The following is a 13,133-nucleotide window of genomic DNA, read 5'->3' on the forward strand; positions in this document are numbered from 1 at the left end:
AGGCCAAGAGGCCCTGTTGTTTTGGTCCCTGATGGTGCCCGTCCCCCCCCCCCCCCGAGCTGTGCAGGGAGAGGTGGTCTTGCAGTGGGATGAGGGGCAGGACCTGTGGTTTTAGAACCTCAGGGCTGCTGCAGGGCATTCAGCCGTCATCTCCTGTCATCTCCGCAGGGAGAGAGAAGCCAGCCTCAGGTGCCAGGGAAATGGGGCCATCTTGCTACAGCTGCACCCTGGGGCCAAGCACAGAGGCAGCACAGCAGGGAGCCCATGGCTGTGTCTTCTTCTCTGGACAGAGAGGAGGAAGGTGCACCCCAGCTTAGGGAGAGAGAGAGTGTGCACGTGTGTGTGTGATTCAGGACCTGCTCTGGGCCGACATGGGCACGGCATGGTTCTGCTCCCTCAGGCTGAGTGTGGATGCAAGGCCAGAGACCAGGAGATTCTGCGCCCCATGGAGATACCATTGATCTGATGTCCAGACTGGCAGATGGAGGCTGCAGCATGCCGTCTTAGTCCATTCGGGCTGCTGTAACAAAGTGCCACAGCCTGGATGGCTTAAATAATGGAAATGTATTTCCTACAGTTCTGGAGGCTGGAAGTCCAAGATCAGGATGCCAGTGGATTCAGCATCTGGCGCTCCCTGGTTCATAGTATCTTCTCACTGAGTCCTCACATGGCAGAAGGGGTGAGGGAGCTCTCTGGGCCTCTTCTGTAAGGCACTAATCCCATTCCTTGAGGCTCCACCATCATGACCTAATCACCTTCCAAAGGCCCCACCTCCCAATACCATCTCAGGGGTTAGGATTTCAACATAAGAATTTTGTGCACCATAGCATTTGCGTTCAGCCCTAAACAGCAGGCAGCATATCTTCCTGCGTGTGTGGGTGCGTGTGCGTGTGTATGCGTGCGTGTGTGTGTGTGAGTGTGAGAGAGAGAGAGAGAGAGAGAGAGAGGAGAGAGGAGAGAGAAAGGAGAGAAATGAACCAAGCCAGGGGTGTGTATGGGTTGATGTGGGTGTAGGGGACCTCGGCATGGTGGTGGGTGGGAGTGGGTTGGCTGGGACCACCTCATGAAGGAGGGTCTCACTTGCCTGGCCAGGAGTTGGATTTTTTTTTTTTCCCCGTCTTTTTTTTTCGTGACCAGTAACGAGATCGCAACCCTCAGTGTCGCGCCCGCACCGCGCTCAACCAGTGAGTGGACCGGTCTCTATATGGGATCCGAACCCTCGGTGGGAGCACCGCCACGCTCCCAAGCGCTGCACTCTACCGAGTGAGCCACCGGGCCGGCCCTAGGAGTTGGATTTTTTCAGTAGAAAGGGGCTGCCCGTGACACTTTGGTGCAGCCACATTCAGAGAGCGCCCTCTGGTGGCTGTGGGGAGGTTGGTCCTGAGCCTGGAGTCGGGTGAGAGACAGACAGACAGACAGTGAGAGGGTGGACACTGGGAAGGAGGAGCCCTGAGGCTGCAGAGAGGCCAAGTGGGTAGCCCGTCACACTTTGGTGCAGCCACATTCAGAGAGCGCCCTCTGGTGGCTGTGGGGAGGTTGGTCCTGAGCCTGGAGTCGGGTGAGAGACAGACAGACAGACAGACAGTGAGAGGGTGGACACTGGGAAGGAGGAGCCCTGAGGCTGCAGAGAGGCCAAGTGGGTGACGACACCCTCGATAACTGCAGAAGTAATCACTGCCATTTTGTAAGTATTTAGTGTTTTGCAAAGCTCTGAAGTGCTTTAGCTTATATTTCTCATGACACCCCTAAGAGATAGGTGTAGTTATTTTTCATCCCCCTTGCACAGATGAGGAAACTGAGGCACAGAGAGGTTGAATACTTGCCTGAGGCCATGTTGGGAGACCATATTTCTCATGACACCCCTAAGAGATAGGTGTAGTTATTTTTCATCCCCCTTGCACAGATGTGGAAACTGAGGCACAGAGAGGTTGAATACTTGCCTGAGGCCATGTTGGGAGACTGGTGATGGGTGTGGGCCGTGAATCCAGGGTGAATCCAGGGCTCGAGTCCGGGCTTTGACCCTTGCTCCTGCTCGCTCCTCTCTGAGCCTGCAGGTGCAGGAGGGACAGTTCTGACAAGTTGCTTGGAGGAGCTCTGGGCCGGTGGTCCCAGGATAGCAGTCTAGAAGTTCCAGGCTCAGGAACGGGTGGCTGGATGCTCACCTGGGTGGGGCAGGGGGCTCTCCCTGTCTGTACTCCCCTGGTGGTGTCATTTAGTCTGTGGCTTTAATACCACCAGCTCAACCCCAAGGTTCTGTCTCTAGCCAGGGCCTCTTTGGTGGCCCCACCTGGATGCTTAGCTGGCTTCTCGACCTTGATGTGCCCCAAACAACACTCCTGACCTTGTCCCGAGGCTTGCTTCTGCGGTTTCCCTCTCTGTGAACAGTGACCTCTGCAGCCCCTGGTTAGTCAGGCTCAAAACCTTCAGCCTCTGTTGGCCCCCCTCCCTCTCACACCCTGACACCGGCAGCAGCTCCCGTGGGCTTCACCCTCCAGATCCTTGCCGGTCTGAACACAGCTTGCCAGTTCCTCCACTGCTGCCGGTGCAAGCCACTGTGCCTTCTCTCCTGGCTAGCTGCAACTGCCTCCCGATAAGCCGCCCTGCTGGTCCCTGTGTGCCTTGTCTCCAGCAAGCCAGAGACCCTGTAACTATGAAGTCAGAACACATCACACCCCTGCTTGGAGCCCTGCAGTGTCTCCCATCCTGCTTGGAGTCAGAGCCCAAGTCCACGCGGGTCCACGTCCCTGCCTCACCCCTGCTCCAGGACCTCACCTCCTACGCCTTTGCACACGGGCTTTCTTGCTGCTTCTGGAAATGGCTGCTACACTCCTGCCTTGGGCCTTCCCCTGCCTGCTTCCAGCTTCTATGTAACCACAGCATCCAGTCAGGCACCCCTGATGTCCCAGCTCCCTCACCCCCCAGCCGCTCTTCCTGCAGCACATGTCGCTCCTGACCTACTGCACTTTTACTGATTTATCTCTGTGGTCTGCCCCGCCCCCTGCCCCCTGGAGTGTAACCCCCATGAGGGCAGGCACTTCTGCCTGTGGGTTCCCACCAGATGCTCAGCATCTGGATGGGGCCTGGAACTTCCATAGTTGACTCCATTAGACGTCTGCAGAATTCTGGGTTAGGCTTCCTATCAAGAGCTTCTGTTCAGTGCCAGCTACCACGCACCATGCTTGTCCTTCTTTCCAGCCATCTGCTGAGAGGCACTGCACTTAGCCCCATTTTACAGGGGAGCAGACTGAGGCCTAGAAAAGTCAGGTGGCTTTCCAAAGGCTGCACAGAGCTGCCGTCAGCTTGCAGGGTGGCTGTGGGTGAGCTTAGGAGCAGGTGCGGCTCAAACGATGACATTAATAAGAGCTAACCTGTTCTGGGCCCTCACCAGATGCCAGACGTGGTTCTTCCTGCTGCATGTTTGTTAGCTCATCTAATCCCCGCGTGCCTGTGAGAGGGAGAGGAGCTGTCACTCTTCTCCTGGGCATTGTAAGCACTGAGTTCTCTCCATGTATTATCCCCTCAAGTCTTCACAGCAGCCGGTTGATACCGTTTATTATCTGTATTTGCAAAGAGTCTGAGACACAGAGGATGTGCCACTGCCTAAGGTCACAGAGCTAGTGAGCAGCAGAGCTGGGATTTGAACCCAGGGTCCAGAGCTGTATGCCTCTGAAGGTGTTGTCCTGGCTTGAAGTCCTGTGGCTGCTCAGGAGCCCATCCTGTGAGGTTTGCCAGGGCAGTGAGATGCCGATTGCCTCTGGGGGCCTGGCAGAAGGTGCTTCTTGGAGCGGATGCTAATCAGAACACTCCTGACTTCTTCCCAGGGTGTGGGCTGCTCCTGCCCCATAAGCCCAGGGGTGCACCTGAGGCACCAGTACCAGGGACACCTGCAACTCAGAGATCTTCATACCAAATGCAGACATTCATCCCTCCTCTGAATCTCTGGATCACACTGGTCTTTCTGGAATGCTGGGCTGGGTCCAGCACCCTGCTAGTTCCCAGGAACAGCCGCTCACAGTCAAATTAGGGCTGCCCTAGTCCCGGCTGTGCCGTGTGCACCTGTGCAAGACCAGAGTCAGCAGCAACCCAGCCGCCTTGCAGGCCTCCTCGCCCACCGGGTGGAAAACTGCTCCGTCTGGCACAGGGTTGGTGATAATGAAACGCGGTGTGGTGAGACTCCCACGGGAGACTCCTGCAGAGCGCCCTGGTAAACATTCTTTCTTTAGTATTTTTAACTGGGAGAGAAGCTTAAGGTTCATGAGCGGCCTTCCAACCTGGGAAGAGCAGCAGGAACCATCCCAGGCATCCCCATGCCAGGCCTGGGTGGCCGAACCTTAAGGAAGGCTCTGGACGCTTCTGCTGGGGCATCCTCGGGACGGCACCAAGAGGCGCACTCTGTTTTCCTCCCACTCAAGTCACCCTCCAGTGTTCTGGATCACAGAAGGGAACAGAGGTGCCCCTTGCTGAAAGTTCACACAACCCCATGGACTGAAAAGTGAGCAGTCTGCTTTTGTCTGCTCTGACCCCTCTCCAAAAGGCCCTGGACCAGTCCCTCACCCTGGTCCTGTGGACCTTGGCCTGTGTGTCCCCCTGGGTCCTCCGGGGCGGGTGCCCTCTGGCTTGGCCTTCTCTTGCGTGCGGTGCCGATGCCCCTACCTTCTCCCACCTGATGCCTGGTCATTCAGGTCTCAATTCAAATGTCCCCTCATCTGAAGTTGCCCCTCCCCACTCTCCTCACACTGTCCTCTTCTGAGCACCTGGTACCACGTGGCATTGCCTTGTTTACCTCTCGCTCCTCCGTCCCCCCAGCGGGCTCCCTGGCTCTCTGTGTGATGAGTACTGCAGATGAAGGAGCCCCTTGTAGCCCAAAAGGCTGGGTCCACCCCAGGTTCAGCTGCGCAGGGATGGCACACAGTGAGGCGTAAGGCCACTGCCTCTGAAACATCAGAGTGTGTGGGGTCTGTGGGGGCGTGTCCATATGCAATTTAACCACTCTCCAGTGAAAGATGCGTGGCTTAATTCTGCCTTTTGGTCTTGCAAACATAGCTTGGAGAGTTCCGAGAAGTGGAAAATCCAGAGGCTGGTCCCTGCTGCTGTCTGGCTTCACGTGGCCCTTGCCTTTCCGTCCTTCTGCCAGCGGGTGGTGCCATAGCCACGCACGTTTACTTGGGGGCTCTAGACTTGTGATTCCTGCACGTTGCTTTAGAGTGATGGGTTTTGGGGGTAGGGGGACAAGCCCATGCAAAACAGAGTGGGGAAGCCAAACGCTGCCCTTCCAGCCTCTCTAGGACTTTTTCCAGTCACCCTGACTTCCTGCCCAGCCCCAGTTTCCTGATGCCGTCATCGAATCCCTTGAGGCTGTGTGCATGAGAATCACCTAGCCAAGGTTAAGATTGAGGTTCCCGGCCATACCTCCCTCCAAAGAGGCAGGTTCTACGTTTGGGGTTGGTCCTGGAATTTATTGTTTGCCAGGTACCGGGTGAGTTCTTGAGCAGGTGGGAGAGGTGCACACTCCGTGAGGTGCCAGCAGGTGGCTGGTGGGGAGAGCACAGACGCACACACCAGTCAGGGCTCGCACTGACCTTGGGCAGCTCACCTCATATCTCACCCTTTGTGAAAGTGAGGATCGACTTGGGACACGATGCTGGAGCTGGCCCAGCGCCACACAGGCAGCCTCCCTCCCTCACCCACTCTGCCCAGCCTGGAGCAGCCAGCTGGGCCTCAGGCTCAGGCCAATCAATGTCCTAAAGAAGGTGATTGTTTCCAGTAGAAAGTCACGAAGGTGTTAAATGCTCCATTTGGAAAATACAGACCCACATTTCCCACTGCTCAAACACAAGAGCATCTTTTGTGTTATTCAGTTAGCAAACATGAGGGTGCCCCGAGGGGCTTGAGGCCATGTCAGCCTCTGCTGTCCTGAAAAGTACTTTGGGAACATATATCAAAATATTTGTCCCTTGGCCCCAGTAATTAATCTCAAGTACAGAAATCGATTTAAGTGAACGGATGTCCATCACACAATTGTTTATAATGAAAAGCAATTGGGGTTGACCCAAATCTCTAGCAAAAGATGAATTTTCTATTCTATTTGGCCATTAGAACAATTTTGTAGTGGAGTATCGTGAAAAGGAAATCATGGAAAAGGGTGAGGAAGCCCTTCATGTATGGCTGTGGTCTGAATGCTTGTGTCTCCCCCAAATTCACGTGTTGAAATTCTAACTCCCAAGGTGATGGTGTTAGGATGTGGGGCTTTGGGAGGTGATTAGGTCATGAGGGTGGAACCCTCCTGAATGGGATTAGTGCCCTTTTAACAGAGACCCCATAGAGCTCCCTTGCCCCTTCCACCATGTGAGGGCACACAGAAGGCACCATCTGTGAACCAAAGAGCAGGCCCTCACCAGACACTGAGGCTGCCATGCCTTGATCTTGAACTTCCAGCCCCAGAACTGTGAGAGAGAAATTTGTGTTGTTTATAAGCCACCCAGCTTATGGTATTTTGTTAGAGCAGCCTGAATAGGCTAGGATGTGTGTAGAGAATCGTCTCCAAAGCAGGTTAGGAGAGGAAGCAGGGTGAGCAGCAGCCTGCCACACGCGTGTCCACCGTTGGGAGCCCACCCTGTGGTGTAGATGCTGTGACTGATCAGACATAGGGTACTGGTGATGCTGGCATCCTGGGTGGCCGGGGGCAGGGTGTCTAGAGGCAGACCTGGCACCATATGCCCTTTTGTTTCTTTCGGATTTTGAGTCTGAGAATGGTTTACCTATTTGAAGGATAAATACAATTTAAATTTTAAAAAAAGAATAGTGATTGCAAAGAGCACGTCACAACACAGATTCTTTTTCCCATGTCGAGTGAAAAAAATCAGAATGTGAACATCTATATTTAGTTTTTGCACAACCATATGAGACTAAAACTGTGAAACACAGAGCCAGGCAAATGAACAAGTGAGCTCTTATTCTTAGGAAAAAAGCCTGGAAAGAAAGATCCCAAAATAGTAACTGCGGTTATCTTTGGATGGGAGGAGTGATGTTCCTTCCTCTTTTGACTTTTCTGTATTTCTCAAATTTTCCATAACGAGAACATATGTATCTTTTCCACTTTTTATTATGCAAGTTTGTTATGCATGCTTATGGTGGAAAAAAGGCAGTGGCGTCCCCACCTCTCAGAATCACCCTCAGCAGTGGCTTTGGGTGTCCTCTCAGGGGCTTTTCTACATTCCTGTGTTTTTGCACTTAGGAATGTGTGGTGTCAATAAATTGCATTGTTCCCATTCTTGGGAACAAAAAAGGCAGTTAATGGGGAGCGTGTCCAGAGTCGGGGGGCTTGCTGGGCCTGGCCGTGCTGGGCCAGGCTGTGCTGGGCTGATGCGTCCCCTCTGGTCCTCACAGGAGCGCTGCGTGGCAGCCCTGGCCCGGGTCGAGCGCACCGACTTCCTGTCACCCATGTGCATTGGCGAGGTGGCTCACGTCAGCGCGGAGATCACCTACACCTCCAAGCACTCTGTGGAAGTCCAGGTCAACGTGATGTCCGAAAACATCCTCACAGGTAGCTTCCAGGTGTTTGTCGCCACGCCACCTTGTCTGGGCACAGTGGCAACAGCGATCATAGTGACAAGGGCAGTGGCCACACGGCAGCTCACGTTTCTGAAGGGCTGACAGTGTACGAGGGGCTGGCCACTTCCCACAGGTGACCTCCCTTAGCTCCCACCCCACCCCCCGTGAGCAGGTACTTCCGTTACCTCATTTTACAGACAGGGAAGTGGCACAGACGGGTTAAGCAGTGAGCCCAAGATCACACACCCAGAGCAGGATTCAAACCCTGGCCTGGCACAGGGAGGTGTTGGTTCTGCAGACGATGCTGCCCACCCCGGGCCCCAGAAATGGGCTTAGAGAGAAATTCAGTGGGGCCTCTGCCTCCGGTTTCATTTGAATATTCTGCTCCTTGGCCGTGGTAACCATGGAAACCCCTCTTCCTCTTCCCACTCGGCTGCTGCGCTGCAGGAGGTGTGGCTTCAGGTCTCCCAGGCTCGCTTGCGCCTTTCCATATCTGGCTGGTGGTGAAGGAAGCCTCTTTGCCCGCCCTCTGGCTGCCACTGCCTTGTCCCAGGCCAGCATATCCTCTGTGGACACCCCCGTGCACAGGACAGGCTGGGTAAAGTGTTGGCTCAGCTGTTTCAGAGGCTCGAGTCTTCTTCCCCACGATGGGCCAGGGGCACAGTTATCCATCTGGAACATTCCCGTGACCTCAGCAGGGTTAGTGATTAGCACCAGCCCAGCTGCAGCACAACAACGTAGCTGAGTGAGGCCCTGGGTGGAGGGGTGGTCAGCATGTCTGTTTCTGTGTGACCACGGCCAGAGCTCTGGACGTGGCAGGCGCCTCTGGCATCAGAGAGACCCTTGGATGCTGATCTCAGGCTGTGGCACCAGAAGGAGTGGCCAGGCCCTCTTCCCACATCAGGGATGGCAGGGTGGAGTCCTTGCAGTAGGGGTCTGGGGATCTCCGTCACCTCCTGGGCGGCCCAGCTCTTCCTCTTCTGGGCTGTGCTGGGATGGGTTCTCTGCTTCTCCCGACCTTTGCGCTTATTTGTAGACAGCCACTTCTGCAGCATTGTGTTGTGTCGTGGGAGTCAGCAGCTTCAGAAATGGTGGGGAGGGGCTGCTTTACAGACTCCTCACCATGGAAGCCCCTTTTCTGGTACATCAGAAGTCACAGCCCAAGAGGAACCCCCAATGAACAGAGCAGCATCCTCACTGTTTGGGATGAGGAGAGAGGCAGGGAGACAGAAAGGTGTTCTCGGACTTTCAAAATGCTTAGGACCCCCTGTCCCCACAACAGACAACAATCCAGCCCAAATGTCAATAGTACCGAGGTGGAGGAACCCAGCCTGGGTCGTGGACTTTCTCTGCCTGGCAGCTTCTGTTGGCTCATAACAGACGTAGCATCGATAATTGAGGGGGTGAAGGAAGGTCATCGGGGAGGTGGGCTTCTACGCTGAGGGATAGGAAACTGACAGGGCTTTGGCTACAGTGCCATGATCAGACATATTTTTAAGGATCCTTCGCACTTGGGGGGTAAGAGTGGACAGAGAGGCAGGAGGCTCTTAACAATGGTCAGTGTTGGCAAGAGAGTGACCCTCCGCCCTGCTGGCAAGGAAGCTTCTTGGCGGCTTTTAGCAACAGAGCCAGGTTGCGGCCTCCGTTCTCTCTCCAGACCTCAGCCTCTTCCTTAGATCGTGGGGCCAGGGCAGTGGGGCTTGGAGCCCGAGGGCTGTGGCTTTCCTCCACATCTTGGCCGTCTTGCCCCAGAGCCGCTGCGCAGGGCTGTGCTCAGCCTTCTTACTCTGATGCAGTCTCCCTCTCATCTCTCTCCTCCTTCTCTGCCTGTCTCTTGTCTCCATGTCTGCACAGCTGTTTCTCTGTTGGTCTCTCTGTCTCTCTTTCCACATTGAATCTGCATGGATCTCTGTTCTCTCAAGGCCTTTCTCTGTCTCTGTGTGTCTCTGCCAATGTGTCCGCTGGAAGGTGGGCCTAGGAGGGCCTGGCCTGTGGCCGCATGGTCCACGTGGTCGCCCCAGCACCAAGACAGTGCTTGGCCCATTGTGAGCACTCAGCACACCCTGGCGGAATGGGCAGGTTATCTCTGAGGGGGGCAGCTGAAGACTGGAGTGAGGGGGCAGAGCACATGTGCAGGGCTCTAGCCTGGACAAGGTGGAATCATGAAGCTGTTTGTGGGATGTCTCTCTCCAGGAGGCAGGGTCCCCCTTCTGTGCATCCCCCTCGATGCAGGCTGTCACGAGGCAGCCAGGCGAGCACATGCCCCGGCAGCCTTTGAGACGCTCATTCATTGCTGGCGACTGTCAAAATATTAAGCTAACTGGGATGTGATGGCTGCGAATTGCTCCAGAAAATAAGTGGAGCCCTTAGGTTTAAGAGGGATGCCTCCAAAGCTGCAGTTCTCTTTTGATGGTTTTATTAAATAATGGAGAAAGTACAATTAGCATGTTTGCCTCATTTGCTCCACGGTGTGTGTTTAGGTCTGGAAGGCCAATTGGGTTTCCATGGAAACCGGCTTGTCAGGCTGGCTCTGGCTGAGTCCAACAGGAAATCTTTATTCCCAAAAGCAGGTTGTCAGATTCGCTCTCAGTCAAAGTGTGGCGGAAACGTTTCCCCGTGTTATTTGTCTGTGCCTCACAAGTGCAGGGAGCCGCTGTCCTGATGGACAAGTCCTGGTGTTTGCAGCGGGGTGGGAGCCTCTTGTCAGTTGACCTCCTCCTGGGATTTGACTTGGTGCCTGGGGCTGTTTAGCAAGGAGAAGACAGCTAGGGAAGGCAGGTTAGAGGTAATCGGTAGGCAGGGAGCGCCTCCAGGGGCTTTGGGGGCTCCTGGGGCTCTCCTGCCTCCCCACTTCCTCTGTTATTTCCCACAATTCCACTGTTCTACTCTATGTTGAGAATCTTCCATGTTGAAGAAGCCACTTTTTTTTTTTTGTCTTTTTCCGTGTCCGGCAACGGATTGCAACCCTCAGTGTCGCCCCCGCGCCTCGCTCAGCCAGTGAGCGGGAACCGGTCTGTATGTGGGATCCGAACCCTCGGGCGGGAGCGCAGCCGCGCTTCCCAAGCGGCGCACTATCCAGTGCACCACCGGGCCGGCCCCGAAGAAGCCACTTTTTAAAGGCATCCTTGCAAATACTTCTCTGACTGGGACCTGGGAGGCCTAGGTCTATGCTCAGAATGGCACTGAATTGCTGTGTGGCCTTGGGTAAACTCCTTAACCTCTCTGGGCTTGGATCCTCCTATACAGGTGAGGGGCGTGGACTAATGACCTCCAGGCTCTTTTAGTGTCAGCAGGCCACAATCCCTTGGCTCTCAGCCCATGTGAGCCTCCCTGCCCAGACAGCCTTGCATGGCTCAGTGGCTGGGCTCAGGCCCCAGGGAGTCAGCAGCCCACAGTCTGTCTTTCGGCACTCAGAAGCTTCTGGATTGGAGCTTTGAGTCAGCTGGCAGCAAATCCAAGTGTCTGGAGGGAAGGAGAGAAGGCTGAGGAAAATTCCTGGGGTGGCGAAGGGGAGGCTTTGATGAGCTCACGCCACGGCTCTGTGCGTTGTCTGGGCTTTGGGTCGCTTGGGCGTCCCTCCTCCCCCACCCTCCAGGCCTCCGCTGAGCACGTCTACGTGGGCTCCCTGTCTCTGCGGGCTTCCCTATCTGACGGGAGTTCTCGGTAGAGTTTAGACAGGTAGATGGATCTTCCGAAGACCTTGCTTGTCTGAGCATTAGGACATCAAGTTCCTCAGCAAGGTGTTTTGGAGTTTGACGGTCGTTGTCAGCTGTGAGCTGTTAGGGGAGACCTGAGCCAGGGAGGGAAGTGGGCTCAGCCTGGTGCTCCCCTACCACCGCCCTGGCTGGCAGGGTGCAGGGGGTCCTCGTACAGCTAATTGGCCCTTCCTCTCTGGGAGGCTCATCAAGGCTTAATAGCCAAATTCGCTTTCTGTCAAAACACCAGGAAGATGAGATTGCCTAGAGTCGGGACCCCAGGGGCAAACCCCAAGTTGGGAGGCCCCCACAGCCCCCGGACCGCAGCTAAAACCACATGGTTAGAAGTCTTCCAGCAGCCTCTGGAAAGGGGCACCTGCCCCGGAATGGGTGGTGTTGGGAGGGGCTGAGATCTGGATTCTGGCCGGTTGGTGTGGGGGAGCTCAGGGATCTCTGGTTCTCTGTCTGCACTCACATTATGGCAGCAACCCTATCCAGGAAGTTGAAAAAGGCCTTGAGGGCCGGGGGCCAGAGGAGGAGGCATTTCGACTGCACCTGCCCCATGCCTGGCCACCCTGACTCTCTCCCCAGGGCATCACTCACATGCTTTTTTTCTCTTAAGGTAAAACCACATGGTTAGAAGTCTTCCAGCAGCCTCTGGAAAGGGGCACCTGCCCCGGAATGGGTGGTGTTGGGAGGGGCACCTGCCCCGGAATGGGTGGTGTTGGGAGGGGCACCTGCCCCGGAATGGGTGGTGTTGGGAGGGGCACCTGCCCCGGAATGGGTGGTGTTGGGAGGGGCACCTGCCCCGGAATGGGTGGTGTTGGGAGGGGCACCTGCCCCGGAATGGGTGGTGTTGGGAGGGGCACCTGCCCCGGAATGGGTGGTGTTGGGAGGGGCACCTGCCCCGGAATGGGTGGTGTTGGGAGGGGCTGAGATCTGGATTCTGGCTGGTTGGTGTGGGGGAGCTCAGGGATCTCTGGTTCTCTGTCTGCACTCACATTATGGCAGCAACCCTATCCAGGAAGTTGAAAAAGGCCTTGAGGGCCGGGGGCCAGAGGAGGAGGCATTTCGACTGCACCTGCCCCATGCCTGGCCACCCTGACTCTCTCCCCAGGGCATCACTCACATGCTTTTTTTCTCTTAAGGTACCAAAAAGCTGACCAATAAGGCCACCCTGTGGTATGTGCCCCTGTCACTGAAGAACGTGGACAAGGTCCTCGAGGTGCCTCCTGTTGTGGTAAGGTGACCCCCTTTCCCTGCCCTCTTGGATGCATACAGTGGAGGCCAGGTCACCTCGTGTAATGGCAGGAGGCTCATTCGGCCAAGGGGGTGCCCCAGGGTAGCAGCACTCCGGGACCACGGCATTGTAGGCAGTGGGTCCCCTGGATGGGTGGGACGCCCGGTCCTGCTTCCAAGGAAGTGTCAGTGGGGAGGAGGTGTGTCCGTGCGGGATCCTCTAGTGCACGTTTAATTCCTGCTGGGAACACGAGGGTGGGCCGGCCCAGAACCTGTGGACATGGGCATCCCTCCACCCCAGAGGACCTTCACGTTACACTTCCTGGCCAGAGTAAAGGCTGGTGACGGGGCCATGACAGGTGATGTCCTCCTGCCGAGAATCAGGACCTCCAGGCTGCCTGGCTCGGGCCAGCCGCCCCCTGCAAGCTGGTGGTTATCTGGCTCCTGATGCAGTGGTGTTAAGACATCTCTGATGTGAGCCTTTTCTCTTTCTTCCTCCTTGTCCCTGCTGGAGTCCGCCTCCTCCCCCTGGGTTGCTCTCATCGTGGCTTCACTGAGGGCACAGCGGCTCTGCGTGAACCTAGTTCATTGCGTTCATTCCTGGGGCCCCGCTGCAGGCAGGCTCTGTGGCTGGGCCTGCGGAAGTGC

General features: G+C 55.8%; 1 protein-coding gene across 2 annotated transcripts in view; it reads left to right on the top strand.

Annotated features, from left to right (window-relative positions):
- The window catches only part of ACOT7 (acyl-CoA thioesterase 7), a 94,676-nt gene that overhangs the window by 24,663 nt on the left and 56,880 nt on the right, over positions 1-13,133 (top strand). For both annotated transcript variants that reach the window (XM_008567005.1, XM_008567004.1), the window contains exons 3-4: positions 7,387-7,543; positions 12,395-12,486. In XM_008567005.1, the coding sequence (XP_008565227.1) occupies positions 7,387-7,543; positions 12,395-12,486 (249 nt within the window). The remainder of the gene's footprint in view (positions 1-7,386; positions 7,544-12,394; positions 12,487-13,133) is intronic.

This window comes from Galeopterus variegatus, unplaced genomic scaffold (genome assembly GCF_000696425.1).
Source record: "Galeopterus variegatus unplaced genomic scaffold, G_variegatus-3.0.2 Scaffold284, whole genome shotgun sequence".
NCBI lineage: Eukaryota > Metazoa > Chordata > Mammalia > Dermoptera > Cynocephalidae > Galeopterus > Galeopterus variegatus.